Here is a 21413-nt window from a genome sequence, read left to right on the forward strand (position 1 = left end):
GACTACAGTTTCTGTGCTGAAAATACTTCTACAAAGCTGGGTAATTAGAAATTATCTTGTCCTGACGCGGCAACTAACAAACAAGACCAATAGACTACAAATTGGGTAGTTTCAGATAATATGCTATTAGCAGGAGAGTTTGCTTTTATGCACACCTTGAACCAGCTCCTTGTTTTTCTGAAGTGACGTAGGTTTGGAAGCCGTTGCAATACATTTTGACATTAGTCGCCATAATAGATGCTTAAAATGGAGGATAGACTGCTGATTGAGCACTTTGTTTCAGATGGTGACAAGTTTCTTGAATTCTGTTGCAGCTGTTCCATCCAGGAGCGTGAAGAGTATTCCATCACTCACTATACTCATCTTGCAAGAGGTGGAGTAACTTTGGGAAGCCCTGAAAGGAACTGTTCACCAACTCTGACCAGCTCTACCATTTCTTGGCATTTACAGATTCTGAGAAAGTTAATGGGAACTGAATTTGATAACTCGTAGCTCATTAAAGGAAGAATTAAGTCTTTGTAAAATAAAACTACATAAACTGAATTTTTCAGCATATTGTTTGTTCAATTAAGATTTTTGGCAGCCATATGATTCACTGAATTGCCAACGAAAGGCATATCACTTCTAAATGGTGCCATTTTGCCTGGGCCATTAAAGTGAATGACACAAGTGTTTTAAAGCCAATATCACAAGAACAAAGAGTGAATTCATTTCAAATTTTAAAAATAACTCCTGCTTAAGCACCAATGGTTGACACATACAGGCAGAAACACATAATTCTCCCTTTGCGGAAGGCAATTTCATCAAGAAAGCTCATGCAACAAAACATGATACTTACCCTCGATCAAATATACATAAATCTGCACCATAGACAGTGTCGCTGCCCTGAGGCTGCAGGCATCTATGGCATCTACACAAAGTTTAAAACAATACAAGCGAATCACTAAGCCCAAACACAATGTACAATGAAGTGAGGTGGAAATACACTCTAAAAATAATTCCTCAGAACATTCAGATGAGATGAAGTGATACAAACCGGTATTTTGAATCCCATACCAATGTGGTTAAACATGCCATTTCCCAGATACAAAACCGATTCTCCACACTACCACTGCTCAATATTTCCCTCAGTCTATGTGCCGAGGTTCTCATGATGACTATATGACCTGACATGCATCTCCAACTTCCCCATTTATACCTTCCCTTCCATTATCACTACCAAGAGCAGAATGAGGGGACTATGGACAACATTCCTGACCCCAACATTTCAGGTCCATTGCTTTTCCAGTTTTATCCATAGACTTCTCTTTCTTGTTTTCAGAGTTGCCTGGCTCTCATCCTTTACTGTCAGGCTCTAGCACTTCTGGTAAGTATCTTGAATTTAATTGCAAATCTTGATCACTTTATAATGTCCTCATAACAGTTGTTGAATCATACCTATTATTTTCTTATTTGTGCCATTAATCTATTGTGCTACAGATGCCTGTGTGCTTTTAGATAAAGAAGCTTCAATCTTTCTTTAAATCATTTTACCTCAATTTTAATGGGAGATGTTTATTATTACTATCATGTATTATCATCTAAATTTTCTAAATTTACTCAGTTGAATTGAGTAGAATCAGTTCAAAATAGATTCTTAAACAAGGTAGAATGCCTTAACTACCACCATCTTCTCATCTGCCTTTCCTTCCAATTGAAGTCCTGCTGTTGCCCACTGATATCAATCTGTAAAATTTGATCTAGATTGCATTCCACATTTTCACTTTGCATTAAATGTTTCATTTGAACACATCTCTAACATTATGTGCAAATACTGTTATTCAGTTTATTAATTATAAAAGATGGGCATCTTGAACGAGTTTTGAAAATTATTGCTGAATCTGCTACCACTGTCACTTCAGGGTGAGCTTTCAGAATCACAATAACTTGCTGCGGCTGTTTATTTTGTCCTTCTGCTCCTTTTGGCATCTAGAATCACCGCTTGCCTCAATCCTGTGTAGGCAAGATGCTTTCAGGTAATTGAAACCCAGAAGTATCTCAACTAGATCACATTTCAATTCCTGGCAACAGCTATTCTGCTCAATGGGATGCATTCAAACATTTTTTTCAGTTTTTCTAAATTATATACAACAAAAGGGCAAAGCAGCGTTTGCGGTAGAGTGTCTGATGACCTGAATTGAGCCCAGTCAGACCCTACCAGACATAATAATGAATGGAATATAAGCAGGGCCAGGCCACCTAGTTCTTTGAGCATGCTCACCATTCAATAAGATGGCTGCTGATCTTGATGAAATAGCTCTTCATTTTAGTCCATCCCTCATACCTATCCCATATAGCCCTCATCAAAGTTGTAGCTCTTAAAAGAAGTCACCCTCATTCAAAACTCTAAGGAGCAGAATTTAAGCCCAAATAACATCTTCTCATATTGTGACTGATATCCAGGAACTGGTCTTTTGAACCTTCACTACATACTTTCCAGGGCAAATATATTCTCCTTAGGTAAGGGGATGAAAGCCATACAAAGAACTTCAAGATATGCTGTGATCAAGGACCTACGTAATAAGATTTTTATTCTTGTACTGAAATCCTGTAAAGGTTACACACCATTTGTCTTCCTAACCTTCCTAACCATTCAATGACAAGTGTACAAGGACAGTCATGTTCTCACCTCTTACCATTTAAAAAATGCCTATTATTTGTTGTAACCCTCAAAATGGATAACCTCACCTTGCTCCATCTGCCAAAATGTCTAACCGCTCACTTAGTTTGGTTATATTCCCTTGATGCCTCTTAGCATTCTCATCACTTCTCTCATCCCCACTTAGCTTCGCGTCATCAGCAAAGGTAGAAATATTACTCTGCCCCCTCAGCTAAACTGATGACACAGGTTGTGAGTAATGCAGGCTCAAGAACTGGTTAGTGTGGAACTTTCGCCTGCTATCTTGAAAAGGCAGTGCAAAAATAGTCATAGTCACAGTCATAGTCATACTTCATTGATCCCGGGGGAGATTGGTTTTCGTTACAGTTGCACCATAAATAATTAAATAGTAATAAAACCATAAATAGTTAAATAGCAATATGTAAGTTATGCCAGGAAATAAGTCCAGGACCAGCCTATTGGCTCAGAGTGTCAGACTCTCCAAGGGAGGAGTTGTAAAGTTTGATGGCCACAGGCAGGAATGACTTCCTATGAGGCTCTGTGTTGCATCTCGGTGGAATGAGTCTTTGGCTGAATGTACTCCTGTGCCCGACCAGTACATTATGTAGTGGATGGGAGACATTGTCCAAGATGGCATGCAACTTGGACATCCCCACAACATCACTGGCCTTACAAATGAGTTTGTTGATTCTGTTGGTGTCTGCTACCCTCAGCCTGCTGTCCCAGCACACAACAGCAAACATGATCGCACTGGCCACCACAGACTCGTAGAACATCCTCAGCATTGTCCGGCAGATGTTAAAGGACCTCAGTCTCCTCAGGAAATAGAGACGGCTCTGACTCTTCTTATAGACAGCCTCAATATTCTTTGACCAGTCCAGTTTATTGTCAATTCGTATCCCCAGGTATTTGTAATCCTCCACCATGTCCACACTGACCCCCTGGATGGAAACAGGGGTCACCGGTACCTTAGCTCTCCTCAGGTCTACCACCAGCTCCCTAGTCTTTTTCACATTAAGCTGCAGATAATTCTGCTCACACCATGTGGCAAAGTTTCCTACTGTAGTCCTGTACTCAGCCTCATCTCCCTTGCTGATGCATCCAACTATGGCAGAGCCATCAGAAAGCTTCTGAAGATGACAAGACTCTGTGTAGTAGTTAAAGTCCAAGGTGTAAATGGTGAAGAGAAAGGGAGACAAAACAGTCCCCTGTGGAGCCCCAGTGCTGCTGATCACTCTGTCGGACACACAGTGTTGCAAGCACATGTACTGTGGTCTGCCAGTAAATCCATGACACCAGGAAAGCATCCACCTGCATCGCTGTCAGTTTCTCCCCCAGCAGAGCAGGGCGGATGCACTTTACCGCATGTTTCAATGTGCAGTACATGTAACAAATGAAGCTAATCGTATCTTTAATTTCTTAATTTCATTTTGACTCTGCTTCATCATATTATTTTCCAACTGTCTTCATCACACAATGCTTACTACAGATTCCTGTATTTTACCTACCATCAATGTCAGGCTAGGGGGTCAGCAGTTCCCTGCATGCTCTCTTCCTCTTTTCTTTACTAGCAGAATCACAATTGCTAGCTGCACAGACAAGCTCAACCCACTGCAATGCACCTACCACCAAACAGCTCATAGTAGATGCCTTCTCCTGGGCCATAAACTTATCTCTGGAGTATCTGGACAGTAAAGGCACTTACACTGGACCAGGGGCTCCCAACCTTTTTTCAAGGTTAATGGACCCTCACCATTAACCAAGAGGTCATTGGATCTCAGGTTGGGAAAGTACAGGGATCTGTAATAAGTTTATTGTTTATTGCCTGCAACTCTGCCTTCAGTAATATAATTCCACGCAAACTCATCTCCAAACACCTAGATCAGAAACTGTTCACTTCCCTTTGCAATTGAATCTTTCACTACCTGATCAAAAGACCGCAATCAGTCAAGAGAGTCAGCAACCAAGATTATCCTCAACACTGGTTCCCCACAACTCTCCGTCCTTAGCCGCCTGTTCTACTCCCTGAGACTGCATGGCCAGATTCTGCTCTAACTCCACCTACAACTTTACAAATAGCACCATATGGGCCAAGTTTAAAAAGAAATGATGAATCGGAGTACAGGAAGGAAATAGAGAGCCTTCTGGCATGATGTTATAACAGCAACCTTTCCTGTAAAAAAAAGAGCGTGTCATTGAGAAAGGGAGGGGAGGGGCATGGTGTACATACTCCTACTTTCATCAGCGGTGCCAAGATTCACAGGATTGAAAGCTTCTCCTGGTTCAACTACATAGACACCACGACCAAGTAAACACACCAGTACCTCTATGTCCTCAGAAGGCAAAGTAAATTTGGCATGTCCCATTAGATCCTTACCAATCTGTATAGATACACCATGGCTTGGTATGGCAACTTCTTTGCACGGGACCATGAGAAACTGCAAAGAGTTGTGGATAGGAACCAGCCTCCCTTCCCTGGACTCTGTCGACACCTCTCACTGCCTCAGCAGCCAACATATTCAAAGATCCCACTCAACCCAGACATTCTCTCTTCTCCATCTTCCCAGTCGGGTGAAGATACAGAAGCCTGAAAGAATGTAGCACCAGGCTCAAGTGTGGCTTCTATCCTACTACTATAAGACTATTGAATGTACCTTTGGTAAACTAAGATGGAGTTTTGTCCTCACAATCTACTTTATTATGGCCTTGTACCTTATTGTGTGGGAAAACCCACACATTCCACAGGGAGGATGTACAAACTCCTTACAGAGGATGCTGGAATTGAACGTCGGAATTGAACTCCGATGCCTTGAGTTGTACCTCACTGCACTAAAGTGTTTAAGTGATTTGAATGGATAATACAAAGTTTTCACTGTACTCTGATACAGAAGCCAATAATATATCAACTTAATTTTCAATAAACCAATCTGCAGTATTCATTCCAAAATTTGTAAGAGCTTTCTAAGGGAATAACCTGAGCATCCGCAGTCGCCCTTTTCAAAAGCTCCAGGATTGAGATCTACTTAGTTTTCCTGCTTATTAAGTTCACTTGTAGGATTTCAGCATTACCATTTATACCTTCTATTTCTTCAGTTGCACTGCAGCCTTCATTGCCTCATATTATTTGAGAGGTTTCCTCAGCGCTCCTCTGAAAACTGAGAAACATTCAGTGGATTTATTTAATTCCGCTGCCATTCCTATAATATTTCTTAGTTTTATTCAGTTATCCCTAAAGAATCCACCTTTTCCCCTTGTTAGACTTTTCCTTTTTTTAATATTGACAGAAGCTCTTATAATCACTTTAGTTTGCCACTGGTTTATTTTTATTTTCCTTTTCTTCATCAATGTCTTGGCCATCTTTTGCTGAATTTTTAGTCTTCAAGCTTCCTGCTTATTTTTGAAACTTATATGCCCTTTTCTGAGTTTTAATGTGTTTTTAATTCTTCCTCTAATTTATGATTGCATCACTTTTCCTGTTGAATCTTTGAGCACTAGTGTACAAATAATGCTTTTTTTCAAATACCAGGCATTGTTGCATTTAATGTAGCTTTCCAATCTTACCAACATGCACTTTGTACTTTTATAGTTTCTTTTGTACAGATTAAACCACATCAGTTTTGAACTTACTGGAAAATTCTATTATGTGATAGGCACACTTTCTTTGCAGCCACATTAAAACAAAATTAATTATCTTTTTTTTATTGTTCTGCCATCAGCCTGACGAAGTTGGTTCCTCAACATACCAATCTAGAAATATACTTGTAAATATTCTGGGAATTCATCATCCACAGTTAGTACTAGTTTAATTTAACTGCTCTATATGTTGATTAAAGCTCCTTCACAACCTCTGACTTCCTAATTTACACTATGATACATCATAATTACTATTCAGAGACCCAAGAAAACAGCCCCCATTTGTTGGCCATGGTGGATTTAAAACGTGGAAGAAATTGTCAAACTCAAATGGGTTGGGAAGCAGACAGTGGACATTGGAAGCAGACAGATCAATTATCTTTGTTCCTGCCACGTGCTTGGAGATGGAGGCTGACACTTTGGGGAGCTGTTTGACATCCTCCATTTTGTGAGAGGGAACACACATCAAAGTTGCTGGTGAACGCAGCAGGCCAGGCAGCATCTCTAGGAAGTGGTACAGTCGACGTTTCAGGCCGAGACACTTCGTCAGGACTAACTGAAGGAAGAGTTAGTAAGAGATTTGAAAGTGGGAGGGGGAGGGAGAGATCCAAAATGATAGGAGAAGACAGGAGGGGGAGGGATGGAGCTAAGAGCTGGACAGGTGATTGGCAAAGGGGATATGAGAGGATCATGGGACAGGAGGCCCGGGAGAAAGACGGGGGGGGGGAACCCAGAGGATGGGCAAGGGGTATAGTCAGAGGGACAGAGGGAGAAAAAGGAGAGTGAGAGAAAGAATGTGTGTATAAAAATAAATAACGGATAGGGTACGAGGGGGAGGGGAGGCATTAGCGGAAGTTAGAGAAGTCAATGTTCATGCCATCAGGTTGGAGGCTACCCAGATGAAATATAAGGTGTTGTTCCTCCAACCTGAGTGTGGCTTCATCTTTACAGTAGAGGAGGCCGTGGATAGACATGTCAGAATGGGAATGGGATGTGGAATTAAAATGTGTGGCCACTGGGAGATCCTGCTTTCTCTGGCGGACAGAGCATAGGTGTTCAGCAAAGCGGTTTCCCAGTCTGCATCAGGTCTCGCCAATATATAGAAGGCCACATCGGGAGCACCAGACACAATATATCACTCCAGCCGACTCACAGGTGAAGTGTTGGCTGAAATGTCAACTGTACCTCTTCCGAGGGATGCTGCCTGGCCTGCTGCGTTCACCAACAACTTTGATGTGTGTTGCTTGAATTTCCAGCGTCTGCAGAATTCCTGTTTTTTGTGAGAGGGAGTTGTTTTGCTTTGTGTGTTTTAAAGCAGACACAATGCTGCTTCAGGTAACCTGTGGAACTAAAGATAATTTCCAAAGAAGTAATTTGTGAGGTGTTCTTTAATATAATATGGAGGTTTGTGAATGTTGGGGTTGGTGCCTGCCTGGAGTGATTTGAGCTGGGTACTCTAGAGAACTAAGAGCCGTAAATTGCTAATTGTCACTTGCTGGGAAGAGGCAATGAATGGATGTTGGCCTGGAGCAGAGCCAATAAAAAAGGTGTTAAAGGTCAATCAGATGACCTACAACCAATGGCACTGGAATGCAATATTTGAATTGGTAAGGAATGGATATAAAAGTGGACACTTCCAGTGAGCTATCAGTAATAACACTTTCCAGAGACCCAGCATCCTAAGGAAGAACCCCCATGCCAGGGGCTGGGCGATGAAAGGGTCGATCACCTGGCCAACGGAGATCCCCTATTTCGGTGTTATAAATTGAACAAGTGGTCTGAGTGAGTATTGGTACAGAGGAACAGTAAAATTCATGTTCAAAGTTGTTGGTCTGGTGTCAACATGGTTACATTGTTTACTGTCTCTGCACAAACAAGTGTGAGGTTTGATTAATTATGAGTTGAGAAGTGAATTTCTTAACCTAGTTCTGTTGACGAACAGTCAACACATTAATCACAAGTACAAGAGATTCTACAGATGCTGAAAATCTTGAGGAACATACACTAAGTGCTAGAGGAACTCCCCAGGTCAGGCAGCATCTATGGAGGGAAATAGGGCCAAGACCTGTCATTAAGGAAGGGGGAAAATTCCAGAATAAGAAAGTGGAGTGAGGGTACGGGGTACAAGCTGGAAGTAGATAAGTGAAAAAGATGATATGGAAGGTAGGTGGGTGGGGGAGGGAGGACAAAGTGAGAAGCTGGGAGTGGGGTAGGTGGAAGAGGTAAAGATCTGAAGGAGGAGGAATCTGATAGGAGAGGACAGCAGCAGACCCTGGGAAAAAAGGAAGGGCATTAGAGACAGGTGATGGGCAGGTGAGAAGAGAAAGGGTAACAGGGAGCCAGAATCAGGAATGGAGAAAGAGAGAAGGATGAGCAGGGAGAAATTGCCAGAAATAAGAGAAATCTATGCTCATGCCATCAGGTTTGAGGCTACCTAGACAGAATATAAGGTGTTTCTCCTTCAACCTGAGTGCGACCTCATAGTGGCAGTAGAGGAGGCTATGGACCAATATTTTAGAAAGAGAATGGGATCGAATTGAAATGGGTGGTCACCATGAAATCCTGCCTTTGCGGCAGGTGTTCAACAAAGTGGTCCCCAATCCCCACGAATGTTTTCTGTTTTTTGTTTCCTGTTGCTTGTTAGCTCCACTAAAACGGATTCTAATTCTATACACAAGAGATTCTGCAGATGCTGGAAATCCAGAGCAACACACACAAAATGCTGCAAGATCTCAGCAGGTCAGGCAGCATCTATGGAGAGGAATAAACAATCAACGATTCAGGCCAAGACCTTTCATCAGGACTGAAGAGGAAGGGGGATCATGTCAGAATAATGTGGTGGAGTGGGGGTGGGGGAGAGGAGCAGGAGTACAAGCTAGAAGGCGGTATGTGAAGCCAGGTGGGTGAGGGAGGAGGGATGAAGAAAGGAACTGGGAGGTGATAGGCAGAAAAGGTAAAGAGCTGGAGAAAAAGGAATCTGATAGGAGAGGAGAGTGGACCATGGGTGAAAGGGAAGGAGGAGGGGCACCAGGGGCAGGAGATAAGTAGGTGAGGAGAAGAGGGAAAAAGTGGGTGGGACAGAATAGGGAACTGAAGAAGATGGAAGGCGAAAGGTAGAAAAAATACCAGAAGTTGGAAAATCAATCTTTATGCTCTCAGGTTGAAGGCTACCTAGACGGAATATGAGGTGTTCCTCCTCCAACCTGAGGGTAGCCTCAGAAGAGGAGGCTATGGACCAACATGTCAGAATGGGAATGAGGAATGGAATCTGACAAATCTAGAGGATACCATACACATGATGCGATAGGTGAGGACAAGAGGAACTTTATCCCTGTTAACGTGATGGGAAGATGGGGTGAGTGCAGACATCTGGGAAAATGGAAGAGATGTGGGTGAGGGCAGCATCGACGTTGGAGGAAGAAAAACCCCATTCTTTAAAGGAGGAGGACATCTCTGATACCCTGGAAAGGAAAGCCTCATCGGGGAACAGATATGGCGGTGACAAAGGAACTGGTAAAAGGGCATAGCATTTTTATAGGAGACAGGGTGGGAAGAGGTATAGTCTAGATAGCCGTGGGAATTGGTAGGTTTGTAAAGTACATTGATAGACAGTTTGTCTCATGGTATAATTTTATTCCACAAGCTTCTAAGCCAAGTCTCTTTATCTACTGTACTGACATCATCCTTTACTCTGAGCAATATCCCACTTCATTTTCCTTTTTGCTTGTCCTTCCTAATGTTGAATACTTTGAAATACTTTAGTCAAAGAGCATGGAAACATGTGCTTCAGCCCAATGTGTCTATTAACTATCAATACTCTTTCCTTCTGCTAGCACTTGGTCTATAGCTTGAGCTTTTAAGTGCTCATCTAGAGACCTAATTAAAGAGAGTGAACCCTCGCAAAGCGGAAGGTCCTGATGGAGTATCTGGTAAGGATCTGAAAACCTGTGCCAACAAACTAGTGGGAGTATTCAAGGATATTTTCAACCTCTCACTGCTACGGGCAGAAGTTCCACTTACTTCAAAAAGGCAACAATTATACCAGTGCCTAAGAAGAATAATGTGGGCTGCCTCAATGACTATCGCCCGGTAGCACTAACATCCACAGTGATGAAATGCTTTGAGAGGTTGGTTATGACTAGACTGAACTCCTGCCTCAGCAAAGGACCTGGACCCATTGCAATTTGCCTATCGCCACAATAGGTCAACAGAGGACGCAATCTCAATGGCTCTCCACGTGGCTTTCGACCACCTAGACAACACTAACACCTACGTCGGGATGCTGTTCATCGACTATAACTCAGCATTTAATACCATCATTCCCACAATCCTGATTGAGAAGTTGCAGAACCTGGGCTTCTGTACCTCCCTCTGCAATTGAACCCTCGACTTCCTAACCAGAAGACCACAGTCTGTGAGGATTGGTGATAACATATCCTCCTTGCTGACGATCAACACTGGCACACCTCAGGGGTGTGTGCTTAGCCCGCTGCTCTACTCTCTGCATATACATAACTCTGTGGCTAGGCATAGCTCAAGTACCATCTATAAATTTGCTGAGCATATAACCATTGTTGGTAGAATCTCAGGTGGTGACGAGAGGGCGTACAGGAGTGAGATATGCCAACTAGTGGAGTGGTGCCACAGCAACAACTTGACACTCAACGTCAGTAAGACGAAAGAGCTGATTGTGGACTTCAGGAAGGGTAAGACAAAGCGGCACATACCAATCCTCATAGAGGGATCGGAAGTGAAGAGAGTGAGCAGCTTCAAGTTCCTCGGTATCAACATCTCTGAGGATCCAGCCTGGTCCCAGCATATCAATGTAGTTATAAAGAAGGCAAGGCAGCAGCTATACTTTATTAGGAGTTTGAAGAGATTTGGTATGTCAACAAATGCACTCAAAAACTTCTATAGTTGTACCGTGGAGAACATTCTGACAGGCTACAACACTGTTTGGTATGCAGGGGTTGCTGCACAGGACCGAAAGAAGCTAAGAGGGTTGTAAATCTGGTCAGCTTCATCTTGGGCAATAGCCTACAAAGTACCCAGGACATCTTCAGGAAGCGGTGTTTCAGAAAGGCAGCATCCATTATTAAAGACCTCCAGCACCCAGGGCATGCCCTTTTCTCACTGTTAACATCAGGTAGGAGATACAGAAGCCTGAAGACACACACTCAGCGATTCAGGAACCGTTTCTTCCCCTCTGCCAGCCGATTCCTAAATGGACATTGAAGCTTTGGACATTACCTCAGTTTTTTTAATATACAGTATTTCTGTTTTTGCACATCTTTAAAAAATCTATTCTATATATGTAATTGATTTACTTGTTTATTTTTTATTATGTTTTATTTATTATTTTTTTCTCCCTCTGCTAGATTATGTATTGCATTGAACTGCTGCTGCTAAGTTAACAAATTTCACATCACGTGCCGGTGACAATAAACCTGATTCTGATTCTGATATGTTGGGTAAAAAAATTACTTGAGTCCTAGAGTCAGACCAACTGTTTGAATAAATTAAAAATTGGTGCCACTGTTGGGTGCCAGTCTGTGTACCATATCCAGTGTAAGAGCTTCTTATGCTGGTGACCTGAGAGAGAATGCAAAGGAACCGAGGCTGGGAGTTGATCTTCGGTCAGACAAGTCAGAAAGAGGGGTGGGGGTGGGAGACGAGAGGGACCTCTTGGGCAGTGCCTGGAGGAAAGTCTACTGAAATACTGCCAGCCTGTTAGAGCCCCAGGCCAAAACATCATCCTTCCCTCTGACAACTGGCTTAAGCCCGATAAGAAGTTATTTTACCATAAAGAAATCGTGGAAAATATATTAAAAACATAGTATATTTATTAGTTTCAGGTTATGTCACACATTAAAAAGAACAGTCCTCAGGCTTGGGTCCAGTTTGTTTTGGCCATTGGATCAATTTGATTTGAGCAGTCCCCTGCCTTATAGAGAAAGAAGATAACAAATGATTGTGCGTTGAAAAAGCATTTCAGGATGTATATTGTATACATTTCTCTGACATTAACTTGGACCTTTGAACCTTTGAAAATATGGAATCAGTGGATCACAGCTAATGTGCAGTAGGCACAATGACCCGTGCACACCTGCGGCATAAAGCAGCCAATTGTCTGCCTCTATAATGTGATGGACCAATTCAATAAAATTAAAATTACTCTGATCCTGAATAGTCCTACAGATAGATAGCGCAGAAACTGGCTCTTCAGTTCAAGGAGTTCACACTTACCAACAAGGGCACATTTACACTAATCCCATTTTATTCCCTTCACATTCCCATCAACTACCCCTAAATTTGATCACTTAAGTACAAAATAGGGGCAGTTTACAGTGGTTGATAAACTTAGGTCTCATTAAAATTACTGGTGTTTATGTAGTAGAGTAAATTACAGAGAACATCAGTGATGAGAAACAAATAGCTACTTCCAACTACTCAAAACCAAAATGTTGGTAAGGTTCAACACCAGGGATAGAGCAATGCTCACTTGACCCTCAGGCATTCGCATGGACACCAAACAGTAACGTAATAGCATGACAGCAGGTTAAGGGAGAGATGCCAAACAAGCTAAAGATTTGGTTACATACTGGGGATCAGAAAAGAAGAACAAGGAATCAAAGTCATGGTATAGTGAGAGAACACAAAGCAGAGTACAAAGGTCAAAAATAATGACAAGGTGTGTTCTAAATTAATGCTAAAAGACTGGAGGGTCCTGAGTAAAAGTTTGGCATTTGCTTTATTTGAAAACTGAATGTAAACCATTTTAAAGCAGATTTGGGGATAAGGGAGCTTTGAAATCTATAATTAGCTACTAACATCTTTACAACTCTGTCGATGAACCAGAAATAGAGTCCGGATTCAATTGGGCCAATCATTTCTAGGGATAAAGGATGGAACAATTTTCCTCATCTGGACACATATAGTCTACAGAATGTGTATAAAGACTGACACAAATAAAATTATAAATATAGTATACAGCTATTGGATTTCATAGTTCGATGAGAAGTTCACATATTTGCATTCTGTCTACGTGGACTCTCATTAGACAAACGATCTGCTTACAGATGCCCAGTTTGAGTTCTGTCCAGGCCACTCAGCTCCTGACCTCATCACCTTCTTGGTCGAAACATGGACCAAAGAGCTAAGTACCAGAGGTGAAGTAAGCGTGATAGCCCTCAACATCAAGGCAGCACTTGATCAAGTAAGGCATCAAGGTGCCCTAGCTAAAATGGAGTCAATCAGAATTAGTGGGAAAACCCTCCGATGGTTGGAATCATAGTTCACACAAAGATAGATGTTTGTGGTGGTTTGAGATCAAACATCTCATCCTCAGGACATCATTGCAGGAGTTCCTCAGGGAAGTGTCTTAGGACCAACCATCTTCAGCTGCTTCATCAATGACCTTCCTTCCATCATAAGGTCAGAAGTGAGGATCTTTGCAGATGACTGCATCATGTTCTGCACCATTCGTGACTCCTCAGATAGTGAAGCAGTTCATACCCAAATGCAGCAGGGCCTGGACAATATTCAGGCTTGGGCTGACAAGTGGTAAGTAACATTCGAGCCGCGCAAGTGCCAGGCAATGACCATCTCCAACAAGACAGGTTCTAACCATCATCCCTTGACATTCTGTGGCATCACCATCACTGAATCCCCTACTATCAACATCCTGGGGGTTACCATTGACAGGAAACTAAACTGGTCTAGCCATATAAACACCACGGCTACCAGAGCAGGTCAAAGGCCAGGAATCCTGTGGAGTGTAACTTTCCTTCTGATTCCCCAAAGCCGGTCCACCATCTAAAAGGCTCAGGCCAAGAGTGGAATACTTGCCACTCACCTGGATGAGTGCAGCTCCATCAACACTCAAGAACCATGTCACCATCCAGTACAAGGCAGCCCACTTGATTGGTACCCTTTCCACAAGCAACCAACCCCTCCACCATTGACAAACAGTTGCCGCAATGTGTACTATCCACAAGATGCACTGCAACAACACACCAAAGGCAGCACTTCCAGACCTACGACCACTATCATCTAGAAGGAGAAGAACAGCAGATACCTGAGAACACCACCACTTGGAAATCCCCCTCCAAGTCACTAACCATCCTGACTTTGAAACATATTGCCATTCCTTCCCTGTTACTGGGTCAAAATCATAGAATTCCATCCATAACAGCACTGTGGATGTACCTACACCTCAGGGACTGCAGTGGTTCAATAAGGCAACTCATCACCACCTTCTCAAGGGCAACTAGGGATGGGCAATAAATTCTGGCTTTGCTGGCAACGGCAACACCCGTAAATGAATAAATTTAAAAAATAGCAACTGAAAAAACAGATGAGTTTGAAACTGCATCCATCTTTGCTAAAAATTATTTTATATATTATAAAATAATAGATTTGCAATTCAGAATGTATAGAATAAATTGGAGTGCTCATGTTAGGTATCTCATTGGACGGAAGATTCCAGGATTTATAATTGAAACCCATGTGGTTTAACAATTCCTTGGGTTTCCTACAAAATGCGAAATGGAACAGTAAAATTTTATTCACTTTTAGTATAAGCACTTCTATTTCTCGGCAAAAACATTATTTATCTAGTCCAACATAAAAGTTAAGACCAAATTTCCAGTTTCATAGTCACAATGCCTGCAAAATTTCTGAGGGGCTTTGGCAATTGCTGGTTAATGAATGATATCAAACTTATTTGGACATGGTTACAAATAAAGAAACCAATCTCTAATACAAATGAATGGAGTGTCGTATGTGAGTAAAGAGGAGCACTGACACATTTCCTTTCCTGTCTTGGCCCTCTAATTCATGGAGAACATTAAAATAAAAATTATACGAAAGGATGGAGAAATCAGGCATCACTGAGGCATTTCTTGTACTCAAACAGAAAACTAAGAATATCTTTATTTGTAAAGAGTCACACCGATGAAGAAAATGTCTCATATACAAAGCTTGTCCTTTCTCCTTACTAATTCTGACCAATCTACTGTGAACTTCCAACAGTGGCAGTTTTTCTTTTAAACCCTTTCACATATCCTTTGCCATATGGAGATAATATCTAATATCACTTACCTTCCAAAGACTGTGTGTTTCTTGTCTAGGTAGACACACGAACGGAAGGTAATGAAGCTGGGAAAACAGAAAGACAATTATAAGAATCTGCTTTTGGGATTGACATCTGACAGAAGTTAACCTATTAAGTTGCAATGCAAATTTAGTTGGGCCTTAAATAGTTAACAGTTCCTATATATGAGAACCAGGAAGCTAAAATTAAAGCAAAAGCACAACTTAACATAAATAATAATTTTATCTTCAAATCTTAAGTTCTGTAGAAAGAACGCAAACCATGGGTAGGAAGATAAACATGTATTTTAACAGGCAGTAAACCAACATTTTATTAAGCCCAGTATTGGTGGTTATTTAACAAGACTTCCACTTAGTTTATCATAAAGAAATGGTGAAAATGCATTAATATGTATATACATAACATATGGATATTTAACATCAGGATTTGGTTCTTCAAGATTTAATAGCATGACAATGATTTCCAGTTATCTACTTTAAGGAAGATATGGAGATCAGCAATTAAGTCACTTCTGAATAGATTGAAAATTGGGAAATGCAATGAAAAAAATACATTTCTTTGCATCTAGAGAATTCTGTGGTTATATATTAAGTTAATTTTTTTCAAATATTACAGGCAATGCATATAATCAAATGGGAACTTTAATTTGGATTTCTAGATCATGGCTTCCTACTTAAAAGTAGAAGGAAGATCTACATAATCACTACAACATCATTCTAATATTGCACCGTACAACTATCATGCATCAAAATATAGCTGCTTGTTTTTTTTTAGTTCTCTCTGTTCCCAATTCCTGTCAGCCAGCATTATTGTTTCTTTGCTCAGAAGATAGTAACTTCTCCAATCTTTTTCCAAAGTTGACCAAAACTGCCCATGTGCAATGTTTTAGATAACCTCTTCTCTCAGGAAATACTATTTGCTCCTTTTCTGCACTCAGTGGTCACTTTATTAGGTACACCTGTGCACCTACTTGTTAATATAAATATATAAGCAGCCAATCCTGTAGCAGCAACTCAATGCATAAAAGCATGCAGACATGGTCAAAAGGTATAGTTGTTCACACCAAACATCAGAATGGGGAAAAAAATGTGATTTAAGTGACTTCCACCATGGAATAAGTGTTGGTGCCAGACGGGGTAGTTTGAGTATCTCAGAAACTGTTGATCTCTTGGGATTTTCATGCACAAGTTTACAGAGAATGGTGCAAAAAAAAAAAAAAATTGAGTGAACGGCAGTTGGGTGGGCAAAAATGTCTTGTTAGAAAGTGGTCAGAGGAGAAGACCACATCCATACATTCAATAGCCACTTTTTAACAGGAGTTACCACTGAGTGCAAATGCAGGAGACTGAAATGAAATCATATCACATTGAAAACACTTAATGAACAATAGTCAATGCATCAGTTAACAGAATTCAAGTTATGGGAGGATTTTTTCAGCCTGGATCCAGGAGTCTGTGTGATTTGAATTGAATTTCAAAGCATGGCAGTGAATTGAAATTCTGCATAATGGAAGTGAAGTTGGAGTAACTCTTCCATAAATATTATAAAGCCTTAGTTTCAACAAAAGACCAGAATACTTAAGTATGTTTTCCCTTTAGGGTGAAAGATCTAAATGCTTTAAATAAAAATTCAGGAAGAGAATTTTACAAATGTATTGCTCTCAACAAATATAATAAAATATTTGTAGAGTAACACAAATATTTGTAACCAGCTTGCTTTCTTATATGTTTGGATGGAATAATGTCACTTACAATTGCGACTTATTTGTGTTGGGCCCAGAGTTAGCCATACTGAGGATGCCTCGGCCTGCATGGGAGAGATTGGGCTTGAACTCATCTTTGAAAGGTTTCCCCCAGTATGACTCACCACCTGAAAGTATAAAGAGCAAGAACCGTCAATGTGAAGTACTTCTCTATATCTGCTACCTATACACTGGCACTGCTGGGTATCAGCACAGAATGAATCAATTGGAAGCAAGACTGAGGCATTTGCATCATTTTGTATAATTGCTCATAAATCAATGTGAAATAGTTTCACTTTCTGAACACAAAAACTGCCTGAAGCAACATGCATCCTTCTGTTGAGCAACGATTTTAATGGATATGGCACTGCAGGGTAAAAATAATTTAGAGTTTCTGAATTTTTAAATGTGTTTGGTTTTGTTTCTGGCTGTATAATTGAAAAACATTCCAATTTTCTGTTTGATTGAAGGAATCTTATCAATTTTGCACACACCAATGTGATCTAACACTAACAACCACAAGCAGAAACTTGCAAAATATTTTTCTTCCAGTGTTACATCGACTGCTGCACTGTTTAAAAAGTAGCACTTGTATACTGTATCCTCTGTGTTATTACATTCACAAGACTGATCATGCTTTTCTCCTCTTAAATTATGGGATCAGTTCACCAAATTAAAATGATGGTAATTGGGAGTAATGATACAGAATACTCAGGCAAGATTTCACCTGATGTCACAAGGGATTATGGAAAATTTGCTGCTGTTTAGCTGTTTCAACAGCGGTAAATTTTGTAGCTGTCTGCAGTTACAGGCTTAAGAGAGACTTTAAAATTATTTCTGAAACTTATTTAGTTCAGTTTTACCAACTCTTACGTACCTCAAACTATGAAATAAATCAAACATCTTTGACAGCCGGCTACTTCATGGGTGCAATGTTTTCAGCGGCATTTCAAGTGTGGAAATTCCTTTGTGTCCATGGAAGCCCTGTCATATGTAGGTCATACTGTTGGAGTCAGGGTTGCTTCAGGCAAGAAAGATAGATCCTCTGCTTCAACACAAGGCAATTATGGGTCGACACTACAAGCTGGCCTCGCAGAATTTGTCTGTTATAGTTCACTGGTAAGTGAGACTATAATAGGCCACAATTTGCTGCAATTGTGAGCTATGTGAGCATACAAGATAAATGAGTCTTCCATGCATGCACACCATTAGAAAAACAATATTTATATTCCAAATTGTTAGAATATTGACACTTTAATGATTGGTCTCTTTGCTGTAACAAATTTATGACTCTACAACAATACACTTAAGAGTCATAAAGTAAACAGAAACAGGTCCCGAGGCCCATCTATAGTAATCCATACCAAAACCATTTAAACTGCTTACTCCATTGATCTGCCCTGGGACCAATGTCCTCCATACCCCAACTACTCATGTACCTATCCAAACTTCTCGAACGTTGAAATCACATATACCACTTGTGCTAGCAGCTCATTCCACACTCTTACGATCCTCTGAGTGAAGAAGTTTCCCTTAAACTTTTCACCCTTAACCCATGATCATTAGTTGTAGTCTCACCTAACCTCAGTGGAAAAAGCCTGGTTGCATTTACCCTGTCTATACCCCTCATAATTCTGTATAACCCTATCAACTCTGCTCTCAATCTTCTACATTCTGAAGACTACAGTCCTAACCTCTTCAATTTTTCATTACAATTCAGGTCCTCCAGACCTGACAAACACCCTTGCAAATTTTCTATGAACTCTTTCAACCTTGTTTACACCATTCCTCCAGGTAGGTGTTGGCCAGAAAGAACTACATTCTATAAATCAGTGAATTCAAATGAATCAAGGACAATGGAAGCAGACAAACTAGCTGTCTTTGTTCTTGCTGTGTACTTGGGGGATGGAGGCTGCCATTTTGTGAAGACACTCTATTCTCCATTTTGTGAGCTTGACATGCTTGACTTGATCAAAGTTTTAAAAAAGATACTTCAGGTAATTTGCTGGACTGGAGATCATTTCCAAATAAGAAGTTATTTGTGAGAGGTTCTTTGGTTGGATATAACATGCAGGTTTGTGAATGTTGCGGTTGATGCCTGCCTGGAGTGATTCCAGCTCATTGCTGATTGAGAACAAGGAGCCATAAATTATTGATTGTCACTTGATGGGAAGAGGGCAATAAATAGATGTTGGCTTGGAGCAGAGCCAATAACAAGATGTTAAACAACAGACACATGACCTGTGGCCAATAACACTGGAATGCGATACTTGAATTGATAATGAATGGATATAAAAGTGGATGTTTCGTGTGTGCTGAAGAATAACCATCATGGATACAAGCGTGAGTGACCCTGCGTGAAACAGGTGGTGACTGAATCCGGACTACGAGGAACGCCTGACCAGCGGAAACTCCTTTACCCAGGTAATACCTTTGCTATTCTTTGACTATTCAGGAGAGCCAAGGATACTCAGCGGGTGTGCACAGAAGGTATTTAGTGTATGAATTTACGTACTTGTTCTTTTGAACAATAAAAGTACTTGTCTGAAAATACAGATCTCTCTGTGCCTCACTGATCATTGTTACAAGAGGTAATTCTTACAACATAGGTGACCAAAACTGCACAATACTTCAAATTAGGTCTCACCACTGTCTTATACAACTTCAACATAACATCCCATCTCCAGTACACAATTCATTAACTTATGAAGGCCAATGTGCCAAAAGCTTTCTTTACGACCCTTTCTACTTGTGACGCCACTACAACGAATTTCAGACCTGTATTCCCAGATCCCTTTGTTCTACCACATTCCTCAGTGCCCTACCACACACTGTGTAAGACCTACCCTGGTAGGTCCTTCTGAAGGGCAAAACCTTGCACTTCTCTGCATTAAATTCCATCTGCCATTTTTCAGCTGATGCAGATCCCTTTGCAAGCCAGGATAGCCTTCCTCATTGTCCACTACACCCCCAGTCTTGGTGTCATCGACAAATTTGCTGATCCAGTTAACCACATTATTATCCAGATCATTGATATAGATGACAAACAACAAAGGACCCAGTACTGATCCCAGCAGAACACCACTAGTCACAGGCCTCCAGTCAGGCCCTCTACTCCCACTCTCTTCTCCCACAAAGCCAATGTGTAATCCAATATACTACCTCATCCTGAATGCTGAGTGATTGAATGTTCTTGACCAGCGCCCCATGAGGGACCTTGTCAAATGCCTTACTAAAGTCTATTTAAGTTTGTGTTAACACCTGGTACCTTCAGTCACACACAGCATGTTCTCCTCAATGAATGTAAAAAATAGAAATCGAGAGAAACTAAAAAATAGCAGGAAATGGGGTGAATGGGAGCAAAATTAAATAGCAGAAAGAGAAACTAGTGATATCCACCTGTCAGGATGAAAACTTTGGAACAACATTTGGTATTGTTTTAATGGAAACGTTCCCACTTGCTTCAAAAAGGCAACAATTATACCAGTGCCTAAGAAGAATAATGAGCTGCCTTAATCAAGTCAAATCAAGTCACTTTTTATTGTCATTTCGACCGTAACTGCTGGTACAGTACACAGTAAAAACGAGACTATGTTTTTCAGGACCGTGGTGCTACATGAACAATACAAAAACTACACTGAACTACGTAAAACAACACAAAACTACACGAGACTACAGACCTACCCAGGACTGCATAAAGTGCACAAAACAGTGCAGGCATTACAATAAATAATAAACAAGACAATAGGCACAGTAGAGGGCAGTGGGTTGGTGTCAGTCCAGGCTCTGGGTATTGAGGAGTCTGATGGCTTGGGGGAAGAAACTGTTACATAGTCTAGTCGTGAGAGCCCGAATACGTTGGTGCATTTTGCCAAATGGCAGGAGGGAGAAGAGTTTGTATGAGGGGTGCGTGGGGTCCTTCATAATGCTGTTTGCTTTACGGATGTAGCATGTGGTGTAAGTGTCTAATGGTGGGAAGAGAGACCCCAATGATCTTCTCAGCTGACCTCACTATCCATTGCAGGGTCTTGCAATCCGAGATGGTGCAATTTCCGAACCAGGCAGTGATGCAGCTGCTCAGGATGCTCTCAGTACAATCTTAATGACTATTGACCAGTAGCACTCACACCTACCGTGATGAAATGCTTTGAGGGTTTGGTCATGACTACACTCAGTAAGGACCTGGACCCATCGCAGTTTGCCTATCGTCACAATAGGTCAACAGCAGACTCAGTCTCAGTGGCTCTCCACATAGCTTTAGACCA

At 41.1% G+C, this 21413-nt stretch overlaps 1 protein-coding gene across 3 annotated transcripts in view; it reads right to left on the reverse strand.

Moving 5' to 3' along the window:
* ppil2 (peptidylprolyl isomerase (cyclophilin)-like 2) overlaps positions 1-21413 on the reverse strand; it is a 352242-nt gene that overhangs the window by 96074 nt on the left and 234755 nt on the right. For 2 of the 3 annotated variants that reach the window (XM_072245362.1, XM_072245369.1), the window contains 2 exons: positions 17159-17276; positions 15395-15451 (listed from right to left, as the gene is read on the reverse strand). In XM_072245362.1, coding sequence (XP_072101463.1) covers positions 15395-15451; positions 17159-17276 — 175 coding nt within the window. Of the gene's footprint in view, positions 1-12146; positions 12237-15394; positions 15452-17158; positions 17277-21413 lie in introns of those variants that run through there. The other variant, XM_072245376.1, reaches the window with a different exon arrangement.

Source organism: Mobula birostris, chromosome 2 (genome assembly GCF_030028105.1).
Source record: "Mobula birostris isolate sMobBir1 chromosome 2, sMobBir1.hap1, whole genome shotgun sequence".
Lineage (NCBI taxonomy): Eukaryota > Metazoa > Chordata > Chondrichthyes > Myliobatiformes > Myliobatidae > Mobula > Mobula birostris.